The 27900-nt window shown below is 40.1% G+C and overlaps 1 protein-coding gene across 4 annotated transcripts in view; it reads right to left on the reverse strand.

The window, feature by feature from the left end:
- Window positions 1-1588: 1588 nt before the first annotated feature.
- SPRY3 (sprouty RTK signaling antagonist 3) overlaps window positions 1589-27900 on the reverse strand; it is a 72821-nt gene continuing 46509 nt past the window's right edge. Inside the window, exons 2-3 of one of the 4 annotated variants that reach the window (XM_059680374.1) lie at window positions 13933-14107; window positions 1589-8356 (exon numbers count right to left, since the gene is read on the reverse strand). In XM_059680374.1, coding sequence (XP_059536357.1) covers window positions 7387-8253 — 867 coding nt within the window. In that variant the 5' untranslated portion in view covers window positions 8254-8356; window positions 13933-14107 and the 3' untranslated portion in view covers window positions 1589-7386. Of the gene's footprint in view, window positions 8357-13932; window positions 14328-27900 lie in introns of those variants that run through there. The other 3 variants (XM_059680373.1, XM_059680372.1, XM_059680375.1) reach the window with 3 other exon arrangements.

Here is a 27900-nt window from a genome sequence, read left to right on the forward strand (position 1 = left end):
TTACCATCAGAGATATGACCATTATCTGGTACAGTCACTTAAAAGAATTGCTTGAATAGTTGGAGAATGACAACTCATGGGTCAGGATTATCCCCTTCTTCTCCAGAGGCCTGGTCATCAAACACATTTGGGAGCAACACATATAACTTTGTAATGACAGCAAGATCCCTGAACAATGAGCAGTGTCATTCCAAAGATGTCCTTTGAAGGGCTATGTGTCTTGTCCATCCTGGTCTTTGAAAGATGCAGCACTGCTAGTGTTGTGATAAATTTGAGGGTCAAGATAAGGATACCGGCCTAGATTAGGATAAAGGGAACAAGGATTTCACTCTTATCAAACCTTAGGCCAGAGGTTCAAAAGGGGTACTAATGAGCGCATGTGATCCAGCCCAAGTTACCAGAGTAGAAGACTAATTTAGGGTTCAGAGGCTGAGAATTTTGGCTACATTCACAACTAATAAAAAGTCTAGTGGATTACTACAAAGGTTTTGATCTGAGAAACTAGAAGTTGGGAACTGGAATTAAAGGAGAGAGGAGAGGCCGAAAAGGTCAGGCTTAAGGAGAGAAAGATCAAGAGCTTGGTTTGAACACGTTATGTTTGAAATCTCTATAGATATCATAGTAGGGATGCGAAGTAGGCAGCTGAATATATGAGTGGGAAGTACAGGGGAGCAGTCAGGCTGGAGATATAACTTTGAGTCATCATGTAAATGGTGCCCAAAAGCAGATTCCAAGGATCAGTCCATGGGGTACTTGAATATGAAAAGGTGAGGGAGATGAGGGGATCCCGCAAAGAATACAGAGAAGGAGCAGACAGTGAAGTGGGAGGAAAACCAGCAGAGTCAGTTATCCTGGAAGCCAAGTGGTAAAAGTGCTTTTTAGGAGGACAGTGTAGGCAATTGTGTCAAATGCTGCTTGTAGGTCAGGTACAATGCGAACTGAGAAGTAATCAATAGACTCACTAAATGGAGGTCACTGGAGTACAGTTTTGGTAGATTGTTTGAAATGATAGCATGATTTCATTATTCACCTTGGAAATTTTTCAGAATTCCCTTATGCTAATCGTTTCCTTTTTTAATAATATATTTTTTATTGATTTCAGAGAGGAAGGGAGAGGGAGAGAGAGATAGAAACATCAATGATGAGAGAGAATCATTGATCGGCTGCCTCCTGCACGCCCCTGACTGGGGATCGAGCCTGCAACCCGGGCATGTGCCCTGACCAGGAATCAAACCGTGACCTCCATGTTCATAGGTCAATGCTCAACCTCTGAGCCACACCAGCCATGCTCACTTTTTCTTATATGAAAAAAGGAATTAAGCCAGTGGTATGCATTCAGTGTTTTTTTTTTGTTTGTTTGTTTGTTTTTATGATTTGACCATAGATATGAAACCACATCAATGGGGTGTTTTTTTAATCAACTAGATACTTGACTTCAGGTAAGAATTCCCTGTAGGGCACAGGGAATTATTGTGTATGAGAATAAAAGATAGTATAACTCTTAGCATGTGTCTAGGCTCCCCCTCTGAGAGCATGCCCCAGCCTTTCCCCTCCCTCTTCTTCCCCCATCGGCAATGTGCATCTCCTAAACTCTAAGAGTCCCCACAGACTTGCAACTAAGGGAGCAGTGGGCAGAGGGCACTCATCCCAGGCTAACCCCCTGAACCTGTCCTGAAGACCTCCTTTTCTCAGACTTCTCAGTGAGCCAAAGCAGCCCAGCCTAGGATCACTTCTTTCCTATAACATTTTTAGGGAACCAGAGCAGGCCCACCTAGTCTCTCTCCTCTTGCTTCTTCTATCCTAGGCCCTTCCTTGTTTCACTGTCCCTAGCTTTAATAAATGTACTCTCAAAATCACCCGTGTTGTGAATTTTTTCCTGCACCAAGTCAAGAATCCACACACTACAGGCCAGCCGGAGGCAGACGTGCTCCAGGCCGGGTTCCTATCGGTAGCACTAATAGCCTAAGCCCTGCCCTCGCTGAACTTCAGTTTTTTCACCTGTATAAGTGGGAAGACTCGACTGGATGTTGTCAGAGGGCTTGTCTAAATGTAATATTCTGAGAGTGCAGGTTAAGAATTAGATGAGGCTGAGAGGAGAAACATGAAATGTGAACAGTGAAGGCTGAGGAAATGGATTGATCTGTAAAATTAGTGTTTGGTCTGATAGCAACAAACCCCATGATCTACTTCTAAGTTTCTTTGAATTTTATAAACCTCCCAGTAGTTAAAATAGTAGGAACTTGGTACACCCTCCCATCATCCAGATGTGAGAGAAAAAAGATTGTGTCTATAGGGTACCATCACAATTAGTTGAAATATAAAAAATTCAGTCAACCAACATAGTATTTTATTTCCATGTTACAAAATAACTTGTTTAACCATTTTTTCCTGAATTTATTAACTTGACCAGTTTTTCTGTTATTGTGCTGATGGAGCCTAAATGAACATATGTGAATTGCTGTACTGTACATGCATTGGCTTAGACATGCTTTTTGAAGAGCTCAGTACAATAAAGTTTCTTTTTATACTAAGAAGGCTATCTGGAGACCTTTTTACTCCTCTAGTTGTACTAGAACTTAATTTCCATGTAGAAGGAAGCCCTTCAAAGCATGTCAGAGAACACATATATTCAGAAAGGCAAATTTAGTACATTTCTGAGCACCACAATAAAGCCTTATGTTCTTTAAAGATATAGTAGGTTATCTCTAAGTCATTTTGAATGAATGTGATCAAAGACATAAGGAGAAAGCACCAGCCTAGTGTGCACTTTAAGTTCATGTGTCTCCCTCTATCCACACACTTGCCTTGCTGTCGGTAGTGGAGCCACAGTGCTATCCCATTGCTCCTGAGGCAGGAGAAGCCATGGTAAATGCTTGGGCACCCACACATGCGCTACCCAGAAGTAAAGGGGAAATGATATCCCACGTGGGAAGTATTTGAGTAATGGAATGGGAGATATGAGATAAATTCTTCTTCTTTCCTTCCTCAGATGGGCTGTGGAGATGTAGTAGGCCTGTCACATGAGCTTGAGAAATTAGCTTATCATGAAACAGATTGTGGCCAACATAGTAATACACTCCTTTAAGTTTGTCCTCTTTCCTTCCCTACCTCACTACTATTTCTCCCTACTCCTACTTCCCTGGGTATTGCATGAAAGCTTTTGCTCTAAACTCTAAGAAACTCAGACAAAGACATCTGGATATGGAATTAAGTCATAACTCCACCCAAACTCAGAACTACATGACTCTGGACAGGTTGTTTTCCTTTCTGTGCATCTTTTTCTCCAACTATAAAATGTTGATGTTGAAGCAGATGTTTTTACATCTACTGGCTCTGAAATAATGTCAGACTAGAAGATTGTCAGTGTGAGGGATGGGAAAGGTAGGGTATTATACTGCCCAATGGTCATCAGTGGATTGCTTACATTTGAATGAGAAAAATGCACTCAATGTTAATAGCTCCAACCAAACTCAAGTTTCAAAAAATAGTTTTAGTTCTACTTTCTGCAGAAAAATACCATTAGGTTTCCTGGGTCTATAAAGAGAAGGCCAACTAAACTATTACCCTCTCTGTCACAAGTGAAAATACTTCTCTACTAGCTCTACAACATAAGCTGTCTGAGAAATGGCAACTGACTGAAAGAATATTTTCAAAGGGAGTAGTGAAAAATTTTGTAATGTCACCACATCGGGAAGCAAGACAGCTAAGATATGATGTCCATAACTATTGCTTCACTCTTAACATAGGAGCACATTTGTTTCAGCTCTTAGGTTGGAGATGGACTGGAGTTAGGGAAATGACTATTCACCATTGGAGGCTTGTTATACCAGCAGAGTTTACATCATGCTCCAGACTCCTAGGAGTCAGACAGCATAGGTTCAAATCTTAGCTCAACCATGTACAAGCTTTGTTACCTTTTGTAAGTCACTTAGCTTCTCTTGTGTTCCAGTTTTCTCATCTGTAAAATGGCTATCATAACAGTATCTACATCATAGAATTATTGTGAGCATTAAATTAGCTAATATTGGTAATGTGCTTAAGATCATGCTTAGCACATAGTAAGCACTATGTACGTGTTCACTATATTTATTATAGCTATTGTGATGAAGGAAGATGGGCTGGAACCAAAGAAAAACTCTTGGCTAAAGCCATATGAAATGTATCAAGGGACCAATATGTAGAAAGCAGTAGAGTTAGGGGGTAACAGATGACTTAACTACAAAAAAATGCTAAGCAGGAAACACCCTCTAAATATTCTTGTTTATACAGTACATGACACAAAGTCGAAAAATAATGAAAACAGAGCCTCTCTGCAGGATTTAGAGTTCTTTCGTATATATTTTAAATATACATGTGCAATACATTAAAATATATAGAGATGTGTGAATATATATATTTACAAAGGTTATATATATATATATATATATATATATATATATATATATATAATCACAGAAGGGATACATATGCACACTCACTCACACGTCCGTGCGCGTACCCCAACAGGACCCATCTATACGTAAACCAGATGCAGTCCACATCAGGCCAACTTGGACACAAGTGAAAGCCCTGACTCAGCAGCAGATTGCAGATTGCAACTGCATTTGAGTAACCCTTCAGTTTCTTCTACCAAGTGTAAGGCCATTTAGAAACACACTGAGAAGAGCTCGTCTGGGTATATGGCAGAGCCCAGGGCCCCTCTGGCAGTGCACAATTTGCCTGAGTAAGGACTGCAGGATTGGGTTATCAAGGAGCTATCAAGGAGGAGGGACTTGCATTGCTTTGGGCCCTGAAACTAATAAGCAAACATCCATAGAATAACATTAGCTCCAGGAACAAAGCACTAGTGTCATAGAATCCTTATATATCTCAGCACTAAGCAAATATCAGGCAGAAGCGGAGAGAAGTGTGTGTTGCTACTCATCACCATCCAGCTTGACCCAGAGAACTGGGCACAGCTTTTAAAGGGTATATAAGTTCAAAGTTCAATCAGGCAAATTTATAAGATTAACAAAAAAGTACTTAAAAATTAAAGGATCTGAAAGCAACATAAGAGGTTACAGGTATTGGTTTGGGTTTATAAATTTTCCAAGAAGCCAAACCTTATATATGGCACCATTTGCAGCAATATCATTAACATTATTAATAATCATCATAACATATTTATATATACAAAAATAGAGCAAAGCAATTCTAGAAGAGGAGGTGAACATGAAGGCGTGGAGCTGTGCGCAACCCAAATGTCAGTACACTTCAGGAAGATTCAGAACCAACAATGACTGAGTGGCACATATTTCTATAGTACACATCCAACAGGGGGACATAGATGTTCCCTTCTTTTTCGTCCCCCTGTGTTTTATGACTATACATCTCTCCCTACCTCTCCACCCTGCGATACACATCCATGCACACTTTCAAAGAGATGATATATAAAGTTAGAGTCTGGAAGTCTTAAACTAAGTTGGAGCACCTTCATTTCAAGCAAGTGCCCTCAATCTCTGAATTCTGTAGTGTTGGAATCACTTACAGAGGGAAACTGCATCTAGTTCTTGCGTCTTTTAGCATCAGTCTTTCGGAGCCTGCCATCACCACCGCAGCCATTTTCTATCCAAAGGTATTCACAGCACAGGCTCTCGGCACTTTGAAAAAGAGAAGTCAGTTCTCTGTATCATACACCTTTTTTGTCTCAGTTTTCCACTGTTGCTGAAATTTAGGTTCTCAGGCAACTGTCATTGTAAAGTCAGGAGCAAGCACAGTGTGTGCAGCAAAAGGAGGCGCGATGGCAAAGATACAGCTTGGTTAGGGCTTCCTTAAATGTTCTTTTCTTTTCCACACAAGCTTCTACAAGGTGACAGAGCCAAAGGTGATGTCCACTGGGGGCAGCCCCAACACCTGGTAGTTAATTAGCTACCCACCTTGCACTGTATAAAGATCACCACACTAACTTGCCATGGTTCCTGAAAGTTGAATGGGAATGGCTTTCTGTCATTGTTAATAGAGCCCTCAGAGAAAAGTCCCATGACTTAACATGGAACAGGGTAGAGAAAATGGAACTAGGAGTCAGAAGGCCTGCATTCCAGTCCCAACTCTGCTATTAACTCAGTGTGTGGCCTTGAGCAAATTCCCTTCCTATCTCCAGGTCTCAGTTTTCCCATCTGTAAAATAAGGGCATTAAACTAGATTAACTGTTAAGATTCCTTCCAGCTCTACAGTTTTATGACTTTTGATGTCCATTATTAAGGCCTGAGCCATGCAGTCTCAGGGCAGTTAGCTTCTAAGAGAGAACAGACCTCTTTGATATCCTTTGCTTTGTTCATTTAGCTATAAAGCACGTCTGCCTTTGGCACTTGGGTCAGACATACAAAGTTATGAGCATCCTGATTTACTATCCTACTCAGCATGCTAGTGGAATCTGTCAGTACTATAAGTTCATTATTGGGAAAGGGAGTAAAACTCCAACCAATTAAACCTGGAAATGTAAGATACTTTTGCTTCATATGCTCACAAACCAGTTAAGTGTGGTTATGAGTGCACACACACGTCAGGATATAGACTATTGCTAGTGATCAGTCCGTTACAGTAATCCATTTCCCTTAATGAAAATTAGTAAATAGTATAGCATAGCAAAGTTTGGCGTCAAAGGAAACACCTACGGAAAAACAGCACTTTGGGACGTGTTAGAGAAAGAGGGACAGGTAGAGAGAGCAAAGACAGATCAAACAAGACAGAAATACAAGCAGAAAAAGGATTCGACTGAGAGAGAGAGAGGGAAGGGAGGAGTAAAAAAAAGGGAGGGAGAGAGAAGGAAAGGAGGGAAAGCAGAGTGGGTGAGAATGAAAGGGGAAGGAGTCCAGAACAGTGATGAAAGAAGAGGAGAGAGGAGAAAAAAGAAGACTAAAGAAGAGAAGGGCACTCAACAGGGAGAAAGGGTGAGATTCCCTGGAATAGTGAATGTTGTTCCACATGGGCCTGTGAAAACCATCTAGAAGAAAGCTTTCAAAGGCACAGTGGAAAGCAGAGTGACGCTCAGAGCCTGCATCGAGAGGCTTTGCATTGGGGAGCCCCTAAACCTCCACGTTGCTGGCTCTGCCAGTCCTCAGTGTTCAAATCTCACGCCGATATATCACCTGAATTTGTCATGACAGCCATAAGGGCTGAGATGGTGGGGTGCGAAAAGGTTGGAGAGGGGTGGGGTAGATACTTTGAGAAAGAACAAGGCATCCTGCACCAGGATGTACTTGGCCATTCCCCTGACACTGCAGGAACAAAATTGGTGAGGCCCTAGCTTTGGCTACTTTACTCCTCCTTCCCCTCTTCAAAGATGAGGCGTTTGCATTACTGATGGGGGCTAGAAGGAGAAAGCTCTGGATCCATTTGGTGAGGAGGTCATACAGACTTCTCCTGGGCCTTGGGGAAGGGCGCACTACCAGAAGAGATTTTTCTGCACACAGTGTTGGTGTGCCTCTTACAGCGGCAGCCTGGTCGCCGGAGGCTATCATAGCCCTGCTGGCAGAGATGGAGGCATCCACGGGTAGGCAGGTAGCAGCACAGGCAGGGTAAGAAGAGGGAGATGAGGCTCATGGCTGCCCAGCGGACAAAGCAGGAGCTAGGCCCACAGGAGCAGGGCTCATCAGCGCAGTTGTCTTCATCATCAGTGGAGCAGTGGTAGAAGAGGCCCTTAACACAGCAGAGACAAGTGCCATAATCGAGGAGGCTCTCGGCAGAGCAAAGGCAACGCTGGTTGCACAGCCAGCAGGAGGGGAGAGGGCGAGATGCTGTGCAGAGGACACATTTGCAGCGCCCACACTCCTCACAGATAAAGAGGTGCTCACTGGGGTGCATTGCAGATTGCTCATCTTCTCCCTTCAGAGCACCATCAACCTTCGGGTGGGCCCCTGTTCCAGGCTGGGTTCGGATGATGGACTGGCCTGAAGGTGAGGGCGTAATGCTGGCCAGGAGCCTTTGATCAGAGGCAGTGGTGCTATGGGACATCGAGCTGGCAATGCTAGATTGGCTCAGATGCTGAGGCAAGGGCTGCAATTGATGGCACTGGCTGAGACTGCGGGGGAGAGCAGTAGGCATGGTAGCCAAGGACCAATCAGATTTGTGGGTTTGCACAATCAGGGAAGGGCTGGAGAGGGCCTGTTTACAGGGGGCTGGAGGCCGGTCCACATAATCATTGCTAGCATGAGTAGAGCGCAGCTGTTCAATAGGCAGGATTTGTTGGAAGTCATCTGTCACTGCAGCATCCATTTTGCCTTGATTCTTGAGTTCTGAGTGGCTTTGGGTCAGGATGGCACTTACGGTGATAAAGAGCCCTTGTATTTACATAGACCTTAGGGAACATCAGAAAATCCTAGGAGAGAAGAAATAGAAACAATTAATGAGAACACACAGGCATGAGTACTTTGCAGGGAACCTATAAAGCTCAGGCCCTATCACCACCACTACCTTGGATCACTTTATGGTAGATTTCATGTCACATATTTATTCTGTAATGACCTCACCTACCTCTTTACAGGCAAGTCTGATCTTCCCATTCCGACTATAAAGCACTTTGGGAGCAAAGATCAGATCATTGATTTCTTTTGTGTTCCATCATATGACTAGGGTCACAGGAGCAGCTAGTTCATTCAGATGTTTGCTAACAGAGAAATCTAGGCCTTCAGCATCAAAATTCTAATAAAAACGGACCCTAATTTCAAACATAAAGGCCACTCCCTGAGGCAATGCTGATGTGATGTCAAAGAGAAAGCCTCAAAAGTCTTCTGTGAATTTTTATATATAAATTCTCCTTTCATTGAAATCTGTGAGAAGCATAAATAAACAAGTGAGAAATGACATTGCTTGATTCAATGGATAGAGGCAAGCAAGCAAGATGCAATGATGGCAGAGATGTGGCAGAGACGCAGAGGGCAGAGATTAGGCTATCTGCAGAATAACAGGAAAAAGGGCTTCCCAAGGGTGCAAGGATGCCAAGACTAATCATCCTGCAGCTCTCCTCATCTAATAGGCTGATTTAACTTATTGAGGAGGTAATTCTTTCTAAATGGGAGTGTGGCTCCAGAATCAAATTTTTTCTATATACATGGAAGTAATACTGGGGCTGAAAGAACCATACAAGATGATCCCCAAATTATTTTAAATATCACCTATGATTATACTTATTACCACCCCAAATCAAGTTTTATTGATGGGATTTACTTGGCAGAATTGGCTTGGGGTATTTTTCTCTATCTTTACCTTACACAATACAATAAACTGGCTTTCTTAAAGAACAGTTATGTTCTTATATCAGATTTAAGCTAAGAAAGCATGTGCTCTATCTCCATTTTACTACAATCCAGAATAATTGTTGGTTATTCCCTAAAGGATTTGATTGAGCCTAGTATTGTTAACGGTGACCATGAGGAAAACATTGTATACATAGCAGTTTACTGTAATGCACCACCGGAAGACTGAACAGCCAAAAAGGTGCACACAAGGAAAAAACACAAATCTAAGAGTCATCCTGGAGGCATTAAGACCTAGGAAACAACATCACGAACAAAGTACATATTTGAAATCCATCAGATTTCAGGCCGTCTCAAAATAGATTGATTACTCACACAACTGTATGGGATGGAAAGCTTGAATGAGTAATAGAATGAACAAGTGAAAGAGCATAGCGCTTGATTAGGCTTCCATAAGCAAGCAAACGTGATACTAAAATATGCCCAAAGTTCAATAACAGGAAAAATAAGGATGCAGTTCATAAAGGACTCCGTGGCTAATAATACGACCAGACTCATTGCCTTTTGAGGCTATATGCCCAAGCAAACCTGTTTAGTTGAATTTACATCTGTTCATTTTTTGAAAAGAAGATTTAATTTGGTTAAAAATAACTTTTCTGGCACATAACATCACAGAACCAGTGTGAGTATAATTTCACTGTTTAGCGAGTTCTTTCAGTGTTATTTAACGCAGCACGGAGAGTGCAGATAAACACTGTGGAGAGTCTAAGACAAATATCTATATAACTTTTGTCAAATCACTTGCTTTGCTTGGACCACAGTTTCACTATCCATATAATTATAGGGATGGACGAGGTGATTCTGAAGGACTGTGCCCCATTATTGTTTATGATTATATAACCACATCATTAGACAAAAGAATTATCTTCATCTATACCTTCTACACCTTCCATCCTTGAGGGAAAACTAAGCAGCATGGCCTTGTTTATATATCTGGACATTCAAAGGCAAAATGTCTCTTTTATTCACTTGGACTCACAGCCTCCTGAAGCCTCCCACCTCTACCTTTGTTGTATCTTTATTAAGCTTCATAATCTTAGCATTAGAAAAGAACAGGTAGTTTTCATTTGAATACTCAAATAAACAAGGACACATTGTTCAGCTGACTTGCAGGGTATGTGGATGTAGGAGCTTTGGTTTGGGAAGAATCTTTTGACAAACTTATAAGAAATAGATTTGTTCACCATATATCAGGCAAAGAAGGTGTTGGGCCCTTCAAATCCTTTACACTGTAAGAACCACATATACTCTGGATTCATTAGACTTGTTGGTTTCCCAAAGGAAACCAGATTCAAAACATACTGAAGATTCCAAGAATCAGTGACTCAAAGGAAGGCACACAAGGTCTCAAAGCTACAGGAAATTATCATATGGGATTCCAGGGATGTCACCAGGTATCTCAGAAACATGATCAGAAGGTTGAAAGCTAAGCTTAGGGGAATATAGGTCATAATAGAAATGACTCAGAACTATGTCCCAAAGGGATTCTGTCTGGGCAGAAGGGCATGTGGTGTTTAGGCTGAAAAGGTGTATTTGGGTATTGATTAGATTGCTGCAAGATTGAGGAGTTGAGATGATTGGTTAAATGATTAAAGGAAGCTTTGGGTATCAATCTGGGATGATGAGGCACTACTGTCTTGATTACAGGTAAGGGGATTGACAGGATACATTCAGAAGGTTTTTTTCTTGCTCTGTAAAATCTTTTTTTTAAGAATGGACCGTGGAAGATCTGCAATATGGTGGGCAGTAGGACCTGGGTAAATTCGGGGTGTTGAGTAGGATAAAACAGGATTGGATGACAATAAATTGTTTGCCATTCTGGACGTGCTGAATCCGATCTGGCTAACAGGATGAACTGAAATAGATACTGTAGGGGAAGGTAAGAGGGGGGAAAAGTGTTGAGAAATGAATAGGCAAGAGACTGTTTGCAGTACCTAGATTAGATGAAAAACTACGACTACATGCATGTTTATGATTTAGAAATCCACCCATTAAAGGCCCATTCATTGTGAGCAGCAACAGTTAAGAAACTGACTATGCTGTTAGTCAATTGCATTTTCTAGTAAATGAGAGACAGAATATACATATCACATATTATTAAGTAGGAGCCAAGGTGATTAAAAGTCTTGGCTGTACATTGATGGGATCTAGTGATTTCTGTCACGTAGTGCCTCTGCAGTAATGAATGATGCATTGTAAACCCACTCCCATCTCAGTCCCTCTGGCCAGGTGCTCAGAGCTTTCTCAACAGTTTTTCTGTAGCCCTGAAATTTGCTATGTTCAACCTAAACAGAAATTCCTTTTCTTATGTCAATTTAGGGACGAGAAAGCGAAATCCATTCAAGAAATCCTGCTTGTTAATGAAAGAAAAAAGTGTATTTTCTCCCTGGAACCTAAAATCTGCCATGTTGAGACTAAAGTTGAAAACTTTCCTATCTAAAGCCCTTCTAGGCTAACACCTTAAGACAGTCCTGATTTCTGTGATAAATCCTTTCTGATACAATATGATTCATCCTCAATTTCAAAGAAGAGGGGGGAAGAGAAGGAGAGCCTGGCTTCTGTTTGCTCCCACTCCCTTGGGTTCAATGCTGTTTTGTGCCTCACTGTGTAACGGCTCTGGGGTGTGTTGCCTTTTTCTGTGCTCTGCTGTTATATACACTCCTTCTCAGAATAACTGAAAGCAAACATAGGGGGAATTTCTGCTATGGCTTTATATGTTTTCTTAGTTCTACTGTTCCAAAGTCTGCTCTCTCAAAATCCCTCTCTGTGCAAAAGCATTTGCATCTCTATCACAGCACTCCCCCCTTACAAATACCAAGTTGTATATAGTTTACATTACTAACCTCTCAGCCACTGACTGGGCCTCCCTCCTACCGCATACATCTTGCTGGAGCTGCCAGGTTCTCACCACATTTAACTCTTAACTTGTCACTTTGCTCCCCTAGTCCTATTCATGACTCTAATCGTTTCATTAAGAATCACAGCGATTTCTTTCAAACCAGGGAGTCTTGCAGTTTTAAGCCCTTGCATTTGTAAAGATCTAGGTGTTTTAGTCATGAGCAATACAGGAAAATGGTAATATCAAATGCATCCACACACTTCTAATCCTGAAGAAAATGATAGTTGTTCATTTAAGAAGTAAAAAAATCTTCCTTTGGACCACAAATCATGTTATAGGAAGCATGAAACTTAAGATCTAGTCCTAGCTCTAGCTCTGCTTTGCTGTGTGACTATGGGCAAGTGACTTTTGTTCCAGGCCTCAGTTTCTTCATCTGCAAAACGAGGGGATATGAAAGGAAGGTTGTAAAAGCCCCTTCTTTTTCCGACGCTCTCAATTTTTTATGCTGGCTTTTTAGGTTGCGTTTCTCTGTCTCAAAGGTCTTTCATGAAGAATTAGTCTCCCTTCCTTTAAATTATTTCCTTTCTCACTACTCAGCTCCTCAACGCTGAATAAAATACCTCCAAATCCAAGTCACTCAGATCACTATCTTGATTGTTTCATAGCCAGAGAGACCAAAAACCAGAACACACACACACACACACACGCACACGCACACGCACATGCACACGCACACGCACGCACACACACACACACAAAATGTGCAGAATATTACAGTCAAGTCTTAGTAAATGTTTACTTAGAGGTACAGGGGGAAAGACTAATACTTCCTTGTGGATCAACTGTTAGCCTGTACCTTATTTGTATGCATGTATGCTGCTCACTTGTTGGGAACGTGATTTAACACCTGGTATATCTAAATTCATGTGATAGCCCATTAGGTTACAGTGAAGTTTTAATGCACCCAGTAAAGCAACAGTAGTTTGCATTTCAAAATAGATTTTCTGTTTAAGAGTTCAAGGTCTGTTTTCTGTTCGTCCGACTTGGTTTGCAGCATGCAGAGGTGATCATTATACTCAGAAGAATGGAGAGGACTGGAAATCACGGCCTTAGGTCCTATCGAACGCCCATTGGCTAACTAGACATGCTCACAGGTTCTCACTTTGGACAACATTTCCATATGCCACATAGAGACATGTGCCCATACCCCCCAGGCACGGATCCAGAGATTTCTAAATCATTGCTCTGACTCAATGTAAGTAGGGGGTTATGCCGTGTCAGCTTGCGCCATTTCTACCCAGGGCAAGGTGATGTGATGAAATCTGAACGATGCACAGCCCAGACTTGTGAACCAATAGCTGACTAGCCCCACGCTGACAGGATACCCGCTGGGCAGCCAGACTGGCCTCAGCATGGGCTCTCCCTATATCCTCAGTTTGCGTGGTTAGGCTGCGCTATAAGGGACCCAGGCAAGCATCAAAATGCATGGAAAGGTCAACAGGCTAGAAACGAAATTGACATTTGGCCACAAAAGGGTTATTTGGAAGTTCCATTTTGATTTATAAATATCCAGTAAGAATAGTGTTCTGCAGAAGCCGATTCATTTAAATCTCATTTAAATGGTTTTCATTTCATTTTACCCACGCGCTTGCGTTTGTGCTCGTGCACACGCGTGCACACACACACATACACACGAACACACACACACGCACACGCACACACAGACGATGGCTGGAATGAATGGCAATCTGTGCATAGAAAGAATTCTGGGGTCCTTAAGATCTAATCGGTATGGCTTACCTTGAGGAAAGGATCTATCCATGCTGAGAAAAGCAGAAGAATTAATGCCCCATCTGGCTCAAAAGACCTCTTCTGATTCTTTAGGCTTCTCCAACCTCTTTTCAGAAAGTCTTGAATGAAAACTCCTTCACCGGCAGTGGAGCCAGAAACAGAGATAGTTCTGTCTCGGTCTGGTCTTTCTGACACAGCAGAGAAAACGGAAAGGGAAAAAAAAACGGTGGTGGGGGGAGGAGAGTCAGACCTGTAGTGGCAGATACTTTGTATAGATTTTCCTTGCAGATCTAAATCTTGATGCACGTATTCCCCAAAGAAAGCTCAGCAGGGTAAGTTGTTCGCCTCCTCCTCCTCTTCTTTCTCCTCCTCCTTCTCCTATTTCTCCTCCTCCTCCTCCTCCGCCTCTTTCTCCTCCCCCTTCTCCCCCTCCTCCTCTTTCTTTTTCCCCTCCTCCTCCAGCGTTTTCCTTCCCCTCCTCTTCCCCTCCCCCTTCCCTCCTCCCCTTCCTCCTCCTTTACCTCCTCCCCCTCCTCTTCTGCCTCCGCCTCCACCTCCGCCTCTGTCTCCTCCAATCTGACAGATGAACCGAAGCTGCAGAAACTGCAGTTGTAGACACAGGGTATCTCAACAGAGCAATAGATACCGATAGTGTGTGATTATTTATATAGCGCAGGGTGTGTTGGTATATAATCTGCAGAGAGCAGGGGGGGTGGGGAGGGAGGCGAGATTGCAGCGCGTTCAGCTGAGCTAGCTGGCTGTTTTGTGAATGTAGATGATTTCTGGAGGTCTTGTGAATGGGTTAGAGGGGAGGAGGGGAGGGAAGGGATTTATTGCTCCTTGTTATAATTTCTTTCTCTCCCTCTCTCAGTGTCGTTTGTTTTCCCGGAGCTGTAGCTCTTAATGCTTGGCTAAGTGGCGTCATCCAGTTGAAATTGAATCGACCCATTAGAACTCCCCATAGGAATCTCTGTATCCGGTCCCTGGGTAATGACTGAAACAGGATTTAAAGGGGAATGGGGGCGGGGTGGAGAGTAACAATTTTAAGGAGGCCTTATTTAAATATCTCTGCCAACCACAGTCCTACAGAGCCACTCAGCCCTTGCTGAGTGATTGCAGCTTCAATCAGATGGAGACAGAGCTTCTCCTTTGTTTAAGGGTTTCTCCCACGTCTTTTCTACATTCATTCCCACTTTTTTCAGCGCTAATAAAGATTATCCATCCATCATCCATTGGGAAACCATTAACCAACCTACTTTCCCTTTCTGCCTTTAGTATGTCATATATTCAACAAATATGTTTGAGAGCCTTCCTTTGTGCTAGGTGTTGCGGATTCAGTAAGGAAGACAGAATCCCTGTTTCCAGGGGAGCCTCGTTGGGGCCGCCAGGCTTCTGAAAATAAAGCAGCTTTGGACATTTTCTCTGAAACCAAAGGACGGAGTTTTCTGTAAATTATCCTCAGTTCACCGTTTAATTCAATAGGAAGGGGTCTTCCTTCTGGGCACCCAGACAGAAGCACTTAGATGAAAACAAGCCTCATATTTAAAATAAAAGAGATCTGATTTCAAGTCCTGCTTCAATAGACAAGTAGCAGGAGCTTGACCATCAACATTCTTAGGATGCTTTGGTTATCCCATCGATAAAATTGAGAAGGTAAATGGTGACAGTTAAGAGTAAAACAAACCTGTGAGTCAGGAAACTCAGATTCTTAATCTTACTCTAATTCCTTGTGTGACCTTTGCAATTTACTTTACCTCTATCTAGTGCCTCAATTTCTACATACAGGAGGTGATCTGATTAGGTAATTGCTAAGATACCTTCTAGCTCTGACATTCTATTTACACCCTCTCAGGAGGGTAAAGAAAACACGAGATTAAAAACATGAATGCTTACATGGGTCTGCATGTGCATGTGAGTGCATGCGTGGCAAAGTTGTTCCACACTGTTTTGTTGATGTGTATGTGTGTGTGAATGTATATACAATGTACATATCCATTATGTGTGTGTGTGTGTGTGTGTGTAATTTCTAAACAAATCAGAATTTCCAGAGTCAAAAGATTTTCCTTTGTAAATTCTTCTCTTTTGTGGCTCAAACCTCTTCCTTACTCTTAACATTGACTTGAGCTTATCAAAATTATAAAAACTATTAAAGCTAATCTGTAAATTCATCCACACAAGAGGATAGATTTGCTGATATTTCATCCACCATTTTTTAGCGGGTATTGATTGTACATCAACTTTGTGCCAAGCACTGTACTTACTAGATTCAGGTCAAACAGACCAGGGTTCCAATTTTGTGTCTCACTTTATGAGCTGTCTGACTTTGAGCAACTCAATTCATCTCTCTCAACCTGTTTCTTCATCTTTAAAATGGAAGTACTTACATCATAGGATTATGCTAATTCCTATAGATTGAATACAGTCTTGCATTTAAAAGGTATATCATGTGTCTGGAATATAATAAGTGCTCAATGAACAGTAGATGTGAATATTAAGAACTTTTTCTCACCCTAATGTAGCCTATAGGAGAGGCAAGAGATTCTTTCTATTTGAAATTCCTTTGTTTTTTAAAGTCCAGCTTTAAATTTGAACAGATATGTGCTAAATATATCTTCCTTAAATATGGTTTATTTTCATGCTTTATTCCATTATATCAAAAACTTATTTCTAATTTCTAAAGCATTAAGTCTAAATTACTCTGCCTGTCAATCAAGTTATTCTCCAACTCTATACATTCCACTTCTCTCCTCTTAACATAAGACAGGTTGAATGTTTTGATAAATACCTGTACTGTTTTTGATCTGTGGCTGGGTGTCTGTGGATACAGAGAGCTGATTGTATGCATTGTTCTATTTCATTTTATATAGGGGACTTGATCATCTGTGGATTTTGGTATCTGTGGGAATTTCAGTAACCAAACTCCTCATTGATACTGAGGAACAACTTAAGTTTTGGGGGAGTCATAAGTTATACAAGGATTTTCAACTGTTCAGGGGGTCAGTGCATTGTTCAAGGGTCAAATGTATAATTAGATATTATTTATTAATACATAATTAATAAATGAATCCTTGCTCCCCAGGGGCTCATACTTTGGCAGGGAAGATAACAAATAGACAAATATAATAAAGAATAAGTGCAATGGAAAGAAGCAGAGAGAAAATACACCTCATCCAGTATTGAGGGGGTTATGGAATGCTTCCTAGAAAAGGTGACATTGAAATATAAATTTGAAGGATGAGAAGGACATTACAGCCAGTGGGAATAGCATGTGCAGAAGTCAAGAGGTAGCATAAAGGATGACAGGATGAACTGCAAATAGAACCATCACTGGATCTCCCAAACTCAGTATAATTCCTGGAAAAGAAAAGATACTCAAAAGAACAAATAAAAATGATTGCAAGCAGAGATAGCATAATGAACAAAGACACAAAGATGTGACAACAACATGTTTTGTAAACCATTCTAAGGAGGGTACCCTACACTCATAGCCTTAGCAAGTCAAGAGCAGAAATTTTCTCTAGAAGGCACCACCCACATGTTTTATTCATATTCCTGGAATGTACTAAGCTTATTTAGGTTTTCCTAAATTGTAGCAAGTGGAAATAGATTATATATGAAAAACCAAGTTTGTATGATAGTCCAATTCAGTGTCTAAAATAATCATTATCAGAATCTTCATCCATAAACCAAATCAAATATCAAATTCTCTCAGCCTATAATTACAACCAATTCTCTCTTATTTTGTCTGCATGAAACACGTATTCTGCACAAATTCTGAAAATATTTCCTTATTCTCTTTTTCCCAGAATAGAGCCCAAATACATTTGAGAGCCTGTAAGTTCCTATATGAGGCCAGTTCTATCCTTTCATTACTGTCTACTGGAGTCAAGAGTAGCTCTTTAGAAGTAACAGATGAGCCCTAGCCGATTTTGGATAAAGCGTGGGCCTGTGGACAGAAAGGTCCCAGGTTCGATTCCAGTCAAGGGCAAGTACCTAGTTTGCAGGCTTCTCCTTGGCCCGGGCCCTGGTCAGGGCACATGCAGGAGGCAACCAATCAATGTGTTTCTCTCATATCAATATTTTTCTCTCTCTTTCCCTCTCTTTTCCACTTTCTCTAAAAATCAATGGAAAAATATCCTCAGGTGAGGATAAAAAAGAAGAAGAAGTACCAGATGAAAATCTATGGGCATCCTGACTCAGCAGTGGTGATGCCAGAAGAAGTAAATAATGCCAAGGAAATGGAATTTCTTAACCAAAAACCTATAGGGCTGGTGATAATTATTTTCTTTTCCAAAGAAACTGGCAAACAATATAGGAGCAATATCATCAATAATAAGATCATGGTATAGAAAAGTCAGAGAGAAAAAAATGACCTGGGAGAGTATAGAATTGTAGACTGGAGGGACAATGTGGTCCTGTGGAAAGAAAGCTGCACTAAGAGTAAGGAACTGTAAATCCCAGTATCCTAACCTGCCGTGTGGGTTTGGAAGGTCATTTCTCATCTCTAGGCCCCATTTTTTTATCTGTAACATAGTATGCTTCAATGTAATTAAATAAAACAAACATTTACTGAGTACCTACTCAGTATCAGGCAATATATTTGATGTAAAGAAAGACACAGAGATGAATTGTGACATAATATGTCATCTACTAGGCCCTCAATACATACTGGTTGAATGAATGAATGAGTAGTCTTATCCTCTCATTACTCAGTCTAGTAGAATAACTATACATACAAACACATAAACTGCAATATAATTGATCATTAAATCAGATGACAGGTAATTGTGGCTTGAATGAAGATAGGGACAGTGTGGATAAAGAAAAGTGGATGATCAGTAGAATATAGAATCACCAAGACTTTGACCTATTAGATGTGGTGTGTTAATTGCATCATTTACTGAAATTTGGAGGGAACACTTAAAATACCTTTGAGTACATTGGGATTGAGATGCCTATGTAATATCTAAATGGTAATGCAGGTAATATTAAACACGGGTTTTGAGCTTAACAGAGGATATGGATCAAGAATAGAAATATGGGCACTCATAGTGTACAGATTTACGTCATGTGAATAGATGAGTCTAGTCAGAGAGAGTGTGCAGAATGTTAGAGTGACAGAAAGGTAGAAGTCAAAACCCCAGAGAGCGCAGGTATTTAAGGGATTGGCAGGAAAGAAGTCTATAACATAGACTGAGAAGGGATGACCATATATGAGTCAGGAGAATCATGAGTGTGTGGTATCTGGCAGCTAAGAAAGTATATTTGAAGTTGAATGATCAACTATCAATTGCAACAGATTGGTCAAGTGAGATACATAAAAGATATGAAGTATCTACTGGTTTGGCAATTTGGAGATTGCTAGTAAATTTGGTGGAGAGAATAGAATTGTACCTTTTAAGCAGTGATTCTCAACCAGGACTGCACATCAGCATCATATGTGAAATTTTATCAATCTACATATTGCTAAGCCTTACTTCCAGAGATTCTTACTCAGGAGATATTGGGTAAGACCCAGAGAATCTGCGTTTTCAAAGAATCCCATATGGCTCCTGAATGTACCATGCTTTCTCTTACCTCTAGATCCATTACAAGCACTATTTTCCTTGCCTGGAGTAATGGAAACTCCCAAATCTATATCTCTGGGCCAGACTTCCTAGCTTAACTCTAGACCCAAATATCCAACAGCCGATCAGAAATTCCCACCCATCATCTTCATTTATCCACCAAAGGTGATGTAGGGTAATGGGGATTGCTATTTTATGTATGGTGGTTATGGAAAGTCTCTCTCATTAGGTGTCATTTGAGCTGAGTCTCGAATAAACTATATGGGGACAGCAACTTCCACATGGAGGGAACAGTACATGCAAATCTCTGAGGCCAGCATGTGCTTGGCATGTTCTAGGAAGAACAAAGAGATTAGCATGTGTAGAGTGGAAGGAGTAAGGGGAGAAAATGAAACCAGCACAGAACTGGATCATGTGGAGTCTCATAGGCCATGTTAACAATTTTGCATTTAGAGAAGATATTGTAGGTTTTTGTCTAGAGGAGTGATGTAATATGATTGGTAATTTTAAAAAGATCACCGTGGCTGTCCTATGGAGTACGTATTTGGGAGAGGGACTTGGGGTGGAAGCAGAGAGAATAAGTAGGAGGTTATTGCAACAGGTCAGATGAGAGAGGAGTAACAGTGGGAGTGATGAGAAGATAGAATTGGAAGTTAGAATTCTGGAACTCTATTTATATTTTCTGCCATCAAAATACCTGTTTTTTTCTGATTTTTTTTTCCATTTCAGTGAAAAGCATCACCTATATTTTCCCAACACAAAATGTGTGTGTGTGTGTGTGTGTGTGTGTGTGTGTGTGTGTGTGTGTGTAAATGTCTCTGTCTTTTCTGAATGTATGTATACTGACTTTGGCCTGTCTGCATGCCCTAAGTTGCACAGGCATGCCATCACCACAGAACTTACCTCTAGGCCACTTATAGTGTGCCTCAAGTACGTATTTTTATATGGCCTGTCACACTTCCTACTGGGCCCCTGTGTCCACATTCATGTACCAAAAGTGTACCATGGTGGTGGTGAATATTTTATTGAGCATCTGGCCACATGGTGTTTAGATTCTGGTATTTACTTAGCGGAACATTTCCCTGCTTTACATATATACCAGCATACCCTTCACTTTTTTCAGCTATGCAACTTTTTTCTCCATCTTAATAACAAGGTTTAAAACAGCAATGAGATAAAGAGACAAAGCTGGGAATGGCAGGAGCTTTGAGGTCACTAATGTGTCCATGTTCCACACTCTCCTACAAGGGAGGACAGCCTGTTACAGGTGACAACAGCACAGAGGATTACATTCGGTTCTGGGAGCAGTTTATTTTCAGAACTGACATCCTACCCAGTACTAAATATAGCCAGTCTCTTCCTTTCAAACAAGGGTTTCTTTTCTGTTAAACTTCAATAAAGCTCTTAGCTCTGTATTACAAAGTCAGTCTCCCTCCCTCCTACCCTTTCCCCACCCCTCTCCACTACCTTTATGAAACTTATTATTGTTATACTCCCTCTCCCCAACCACCTACTTTCCTTTCTCTGGCCTCCTTGGTTTCTTCTCCTTCTAAATATCTCCTCTTTCCTAGTTCTCTCCTCTGATTTCTTGATGTACTTCACTATCCCTTCTGAGCACTTTCCTCTTCATGTCCCCAATTTTTAAAAACACAGTCTCTTACAAATGCCCTCCCCCAATAGGTGAAGAGAATACAGATGTCTTAAGATTAAAATGAGATATTTTATTTGTTTTTGAATCTCCCCAGGCTGAAGATAGCCATGTTTGTCTCCTTATGTGCCAACTGATTGTCATGTAATATTAATGACATGCCAGCATTTATTGAGCATTAACACTGTATTTTTCTAAGTATGTTATACATATAACCCTAATAAAAAAAATCCTCCAAGTAAGGAATGTCCTCCCCATTTTAGGATGGGACAATTGGGGCCAAGAGAGGTAATGGTAAGCTTCCTTAGGCCAAATAGTGACTATGCCATAAATGGAATTTGAACTTAGGCAGTCTGACTCCAGAGCTCACACCTTTAACTCCCATGCCATACTACTTCTCTATAGTAGGATTAGTGTCTATTGTATGCCTACTAAATAAACAGGGAGCAGAAGGGTAACAGCTTCTAAAATAGCTTTCAGCTGACTGAGAAGATTGTACTCTTGTTAACTTTGCTTTTACTAAAGCAAAATGTGAAGGTGAAAGAATTCAGAGAAACTGGGATAAAACATGAAAAGAACTAGAAAGGGTTTTTGCTTTCCCTTTTTCCTGCTTGGTTTGAACTATAATTCTGAGTTTTAGGCACTAATAATGTCTTCGTTCTTTAGTTAGACTATGTGAATTCATCAAGACCCAAACAATTTTTACAGTTATATTGCAAATTCTGCACCAATTACAGCGAATGAATGGTTATATTCATACAATGGATTACTACTTACCAATACAAATGACTTGTTTTAGTCTATTACTATTACTCAACAGTCAGTCCATGATTATTATTTGTAGAAAACTTCCTGAGCAACTTCTCTAAATCACACGTTTTTATACACTAGCTACTATGTGTTATCTGAAAATGAAATGAAGAAACCTAATTCATTTGCAATATCATCATAAAAGATAAAATACTTAGGTTTAAATTTAATAAAAGTGCAAGACTTGTCCAGTGAAAATTATAAAATGTTGAAAGAAATTAAAGAAGACCTAAATAAGTGGAAGAACATTCATGTTCATGAATTAGAGCAGTGTCAGGACAATTTAATGGGGGAACGAATAGTCTTTTGAACAAATAGTGACGGAACAACTGGATAGCTACAGACAAAAGAATGAAGTTGGACCTCTACTTCAAACCATATACACAAATTAACTCAAAATGGATCATAGACCCAATGAAGGATATGAGTAAAACTCTGTGACCTTGGATTAGGCAAAGTCTTCTTAGATATAATAACAAAAGCACACATGACAAAAAGAAGAAATAGATAAATTGTACTTCTTTAAAATTAAAACCTTTTTTGCTGCCAAACATATCATCAAGAAAATGAAACTACAACCAATAGAATGGGAGAAAATGTTCATAAGTCACATATCTGATTAGAAACTTGTTTCCACAATGGACAGAGAAACCTTCCAACTCAACAACACAAAAGCCACACAAATAACTGAATTGAAAAATGGGCAAAGGATTTGAATAAAGATTTATCCAAAGAAGACATAGAAATGGCCAGTGTGTGATGGAATATTACATGGTGGTAAAAAAGAAGGAAATCCTACCATTTGCAAGAGCATGGATGGATTTGGAGAGTATTATGCTAAGTGAAATAAGCCAGTAAGAGAAAAACCAGTATCATATGATTTCACTCATATGTGGAATGTAATGAACAAAATAAACTAACAAACAAAATAGAAACAGACTCACAGATACAGAGAACAGACTAACAGCTGTCAGAGGGGAGGGAGGTTTGGGGGGGGGTTATAGGTGAAGGAATTAAGCAAAAAATAAATAAAACCTCATAGACACAGACAACAGTATGGTGATTGCCAGAGGGAAAGTAGGGTAGAGGTAGGTAGAAGAGGGTAAACAGGAGATAAATGGTGATGGAAGGAAACTTGACTTGGGATGGTGAACACACGATACAATATACAGATGATATATTATAGAATTGTGCATCTGGAACCTATAAAATTTTATTAACCAATGTCACTCCAATAAATTCAATTAAATATTTTTTAAAAGCATGAAGGCAGTTAGACCTCTGGCATAAACATTATTTTTTTTAGCACTTTGCCATTGGCCTTTTAACTTTATTTATAATACTTCATGCTTTGCAAATGTTTTAAATTGTTAGGTAGTTAAACTGATCAATCTTTTCCATTATGAGATTGACATCTAGCTTTAGGCCATATCTCCCCATGTTTTCTTCTAGTACTTCTTATATTTTGATAATTTCATTTTTTCAATAAATCTCCAATGCATCTGAGTTTATTTTGGTGGAGGGATATGTTAGTAATCCAGCAGAGCTACCTCACAGGGATGTGTAGTTTATGCACTGTACAAAGGTGCCTTGGGGATATTTTCTTTGACTTTAAAGCTTAATTTTTTTTTTTTTACAAAGATCTGTCTAGGCACGTGTCATTCTTCCCATTATTCCCGCTTAATGGGCTCCTTAAATCTGAACACTGAAGTCATTCTTCAGTTTAAGGAAATTTTAGTTTAGTATTTCTTTTATTCCTTCTCCTCCCTCACATTCTTTTCTTCTTTTCTGTCTCTGTTTCTATCTTTGCATCTCCCTTCTCTTCCCTTCCCTTCCTTTTCTTTCTGGAACTTTCATTAAACAGACACGGAGTTTTTCATAAAGATCTCTATGGCTCGTAAGTTTTCTTACCTTTTGTTTGATGGTTTTTTTGTATTGAATCCTGGGAGAACGTATTCAATCTTCAACTAAGTTATTCTTGTTTTAGTGTACTGCTACTCACCCCTTTAGTAATGGGTAAATTTTTGGCAATTATGTTTTTCATTTCTAAAACCTCTATAGTAGACATTTGTCATATTTGTGTCTGACCAAAATATAATGAATAGCCTTTCTATAGTTGAGAAAATCTTACATTATAATTTTTACCTCTCAAATGTTGAAGTCAAAACTCACACTTCTAGTCTGTACTGAAACTAAGATGTAGAAATATGACTTAGGTCTACCAATCAGATGCCCTAACATGACACTTTGATTTGGAATTGAAGACATGCATAAAGTAATACTGTGTGGTTTTTATTTTTGCTGGAATAGGTGGTAGTGAAGGAACTTGGCTTTGGAGGATGGCAGAGATTGCAAGGTCAAGTTCTTAATTAAAGTAGTGGCATCAGTGCTGGCATCAGTAGCTGTTGCAGCAAAGTCAATTTCTTGGCATCTAATGCGGAGCAACAGTTTTTCTTATCAGGCAGATTCTGTGGCATTAGTCCTAGGCAATTGTTTCTGGAAAATGAGCTTTAAGATTGGTTTTCCAGCCTTTCCTTAATAAATAACTGCACCATGTACATAATCCCAATTTTAGCATCCCCTTTGCAAACCATTTCTTTCTATCTTTTCTGCTCACTGCTTCTAATGCCAGATTCCTAACATTTTCTTCACCCTACTGGGACCTCCAATCCATTAACCCTGCTACTTTTTACTGCTACTTGTCTTCTTATTTGACTTGGTATTTCATGGCACATCATTATAAGCACTCCCAGGCATATACCATTAATTCTTTTGCTGCTCTTTCCATTCATCTTACTCACCTGGGAAAACCCAAACCTGATTAAATTCAAGTCTCCATTTATTCTGTTCCCATATCAACTGGTTTGATCCATTTAATTTTAGTCTTCAAATTTATGGCCATTAACCTCAGAGGGCCTTTAGTGCTGCCTGGCAATGTTATGACATTTTATGCCCACTCCCTAGATGACTATTTTATACTATCTACTCTCTCCTTAATCCTCCAATATCTAATACATACTCCATTCTCACGCTCACCTGATGACCCCTTGTTAAGGTTACCAATGACTTCCATATTGCTAATTTCAAAGGTTAATTAACAGTCTTCATCATACTTGACCTGCCAGTATTTTAACTTTATTTTTATTGTTGACACTGTTACAGATGTCTCTATACTCTCCCTACCTCCATCCAGCCTCAGCACCCCCTTCCCTTGGGCCATCACCACACTATTGTCTGTGTCTGTGGGTTATGTATATATGTTCTCTGGCTATCCTCTCCTTGAAACACTTCTTTTAGTTGGCTTCCAGGACACCTCTTTATACTTCTTCTCCTATCTCACTGGTTATTTCTTCTCAGTATTCTTTGGTGATATTTTAGTATCCAGTTGCAAAATATTGAAGTAATGCAAGACTCAATCTTTGGTCCTCTTTTCTTCTCTACACTCATTCTTTAGCTGATCTCATCCAGTCTCATGACTTTAAATGCCTTCTATATATAGAGGACTCTCAAATTAATATCTATAGCCTAAGATCCCTCCCTTGAACTCCAGAATAATATATTCCACTGCTTACTCAACATCTCCACTTAGATGTTCAATAGACATCTCCTACTTAACATGTCAAAAAACTCAGCTCTTCTTTCTCCAACAAAATAAATTAGTTCTGCAATTTTTTTTATTAGAATAAATAGCTCCTTAGTTATTCTAGTTCTTCAGGCAAAAATCTTCGAGTTATCTTTGTTCTCTCTCTCTCTCTCTCTCTCTCTCTCTCTCTCTCTCTCTCTCTCCCCCTTTCATGCCCCAAATTCAATCCACTAGCAAATCCTGTCCATATTTCCTTTTAAATATATCCAGAGTCTGACCATAAATCCTTCTCCCCACTCCTAAGACCCTGCTCCAAGCCACAGTCATCTCATTCCTGTATCACTGTAGTAGCCTACTAACTGGTCTCTCCACTTTACCTTTGCCCTCTCTAGTCTATTGTCTACACAACCACCAGAGTGAAATTGTTAAAATGTAAGCCTGATTGCATCAGTCTTCTGCTCGTAACCCTACAATGGCTTTTCATACATCTTACTGAAATCCAAACTACAGTGGTCTACAAGATCCCATATAATTTAGCCTATTCTTGTCACTTTCTTTTTAACATCCACCATTCTTCCTCACTCACCCCACTGAAGCCACACTGGTCTCTTTACTATTAATAAAACAAACTCATAAATACAACAGAATGGTGGTTACCAGAGAGGAGGGGGGTAGGAGAGGGCAAAGAGGGTAAAGGGGATCAAATGCATGGTGACAAAAGAAGACTAGGCTTTGGGTGTGAGTACACAATAGAGTATGCAGATGTCATTTTATAAAGTTGTACACCTTAGACTTATAGAATATTATTAACCAGTGTTACTGCAATAAATTTAATAAAGTTTCTACAGATATTATAATTAAAATAGATACATATTTTTAAAACCTAGACACTCCTTTTGCTTGGAACATTCTTCCTCTATCCTCTTGGTTCATGTCATCACTTCCTTTAATTCCTAGTTCAAATATTATCTTTTTAGAGAGGCCTTCTCTGATCACACCAACTACAATAGCGTGCACGAGCGCACACACACACACACACACACACGCACATCCTTGTTATTTGCTGTCTCCTTTATTCAGCTTGATATCATTTCCTGAGTCATATAGTTCTTTATTGTCTCTTGTATCCTGGTGAAATATAAGCTCCTTAGGACAGGGATTTGTCTGTTTTGCTTTCTTCTGTATCCCCAAAATCTAAAAGACTAGTTGGCACATAGTAGCCACTCAATAAATATTTGCTTATGCTTAAGCTAGCCTGTATGAATTAGATTGCTTACAAATAAGAAACCTGCTTTCCTTTTTTGAACAGAAGATTTTTTTATTTTATGAATGTGAGATATTAATAATATAAGAGTATTATAAGTCTTTCTCTAAAACCTGTTTATCCATATTTATGAATTCTTTTTCTTTCTCTATTTACTATTTCCTTAGACTTAGTTATTGTGTTGGTTGAGTGTGGTGACCTTTCACGGTTTGTTTGTTTTTTACTTTTCACTAAATATTTGGTGATTCTTTATTACCTATTTATATTTACACATGAAGACCTAGATTTAAAAATGTCTGTGTCTTTCCCTGTCTGGGTGGCTCAGTTGGTTGGAGCATCATCCAGTGCACCAAAAGGGTTGCAGGTTCAATTCCCAGTGAGGGTGCATACAGGTGGCAACCAATCAATGTTTCTCTCTCACATCGATGTTTCTCTCTCCCTCTCCCTCTCTCTCTCTTTCTCCCTTCCTCTCTCTCTAAAATCAATGAATACATCTTCAGGTAAGGAATCAAAAATAAAAATAAATAAAAGCGTCTGTGTCTTGAATTCATATTCTCTGCGCATGTGAAAATTCTTTTTTTAAATATTTTTTCTTTATTGATTACTAGAAGCCTGGTGCATGAATTCGTGCATGGGTGGCATCCCTTGGCCTGGCCAGTGATCATGGCCTATCAGGGCGCCCGGCCAGCATGGGGGGAGGGGCTGCAGGAGGTTGGCTGTGGGAGCGCACTGACTACTAGGGGGCAGCTCCTGCATTGAGCATCTGTCCTGTGGTGGTCAGTGCCCGTCATAGCCACTGGTCGACTGGTCATTCGGGTCATTCTGTCATAATGGTCACTTAGGCTTTTATATACATATATAGAAGATATTACGTATGTGTCCTTGTCCCCCCAATCCCCCCCCCCACTCATGCCCTCACCCCTCTGGTATCTGTGTCCATTGGTTAGGCTTATATGCATGCATACAAGTCCTTTGGTTGATCTCTCCCCCTTACCCCCACCCTCCCCTACCTTCCCTCTGAGGTTTGACGGTCTGATCGATGCTTCTCTGAAAATTCTTGTTCTCGTGGCAGTTAATGCAGAATCGGATTGCTATATCCCTAGTT

This window comes from Myotis daubentonii, chromosome X, assembly GCF_963259705.1.
Source record: "Myotis daubentonii chromosome X, mMyoDau2.1, whole genome shotgun sequence".
Taxonomy (NCBI): Eukaryota; Metazoa; Chordata; class Mammalia; order Chiroptera; family Vespertilionidae; genus Myotis; species Myotis daubentonii.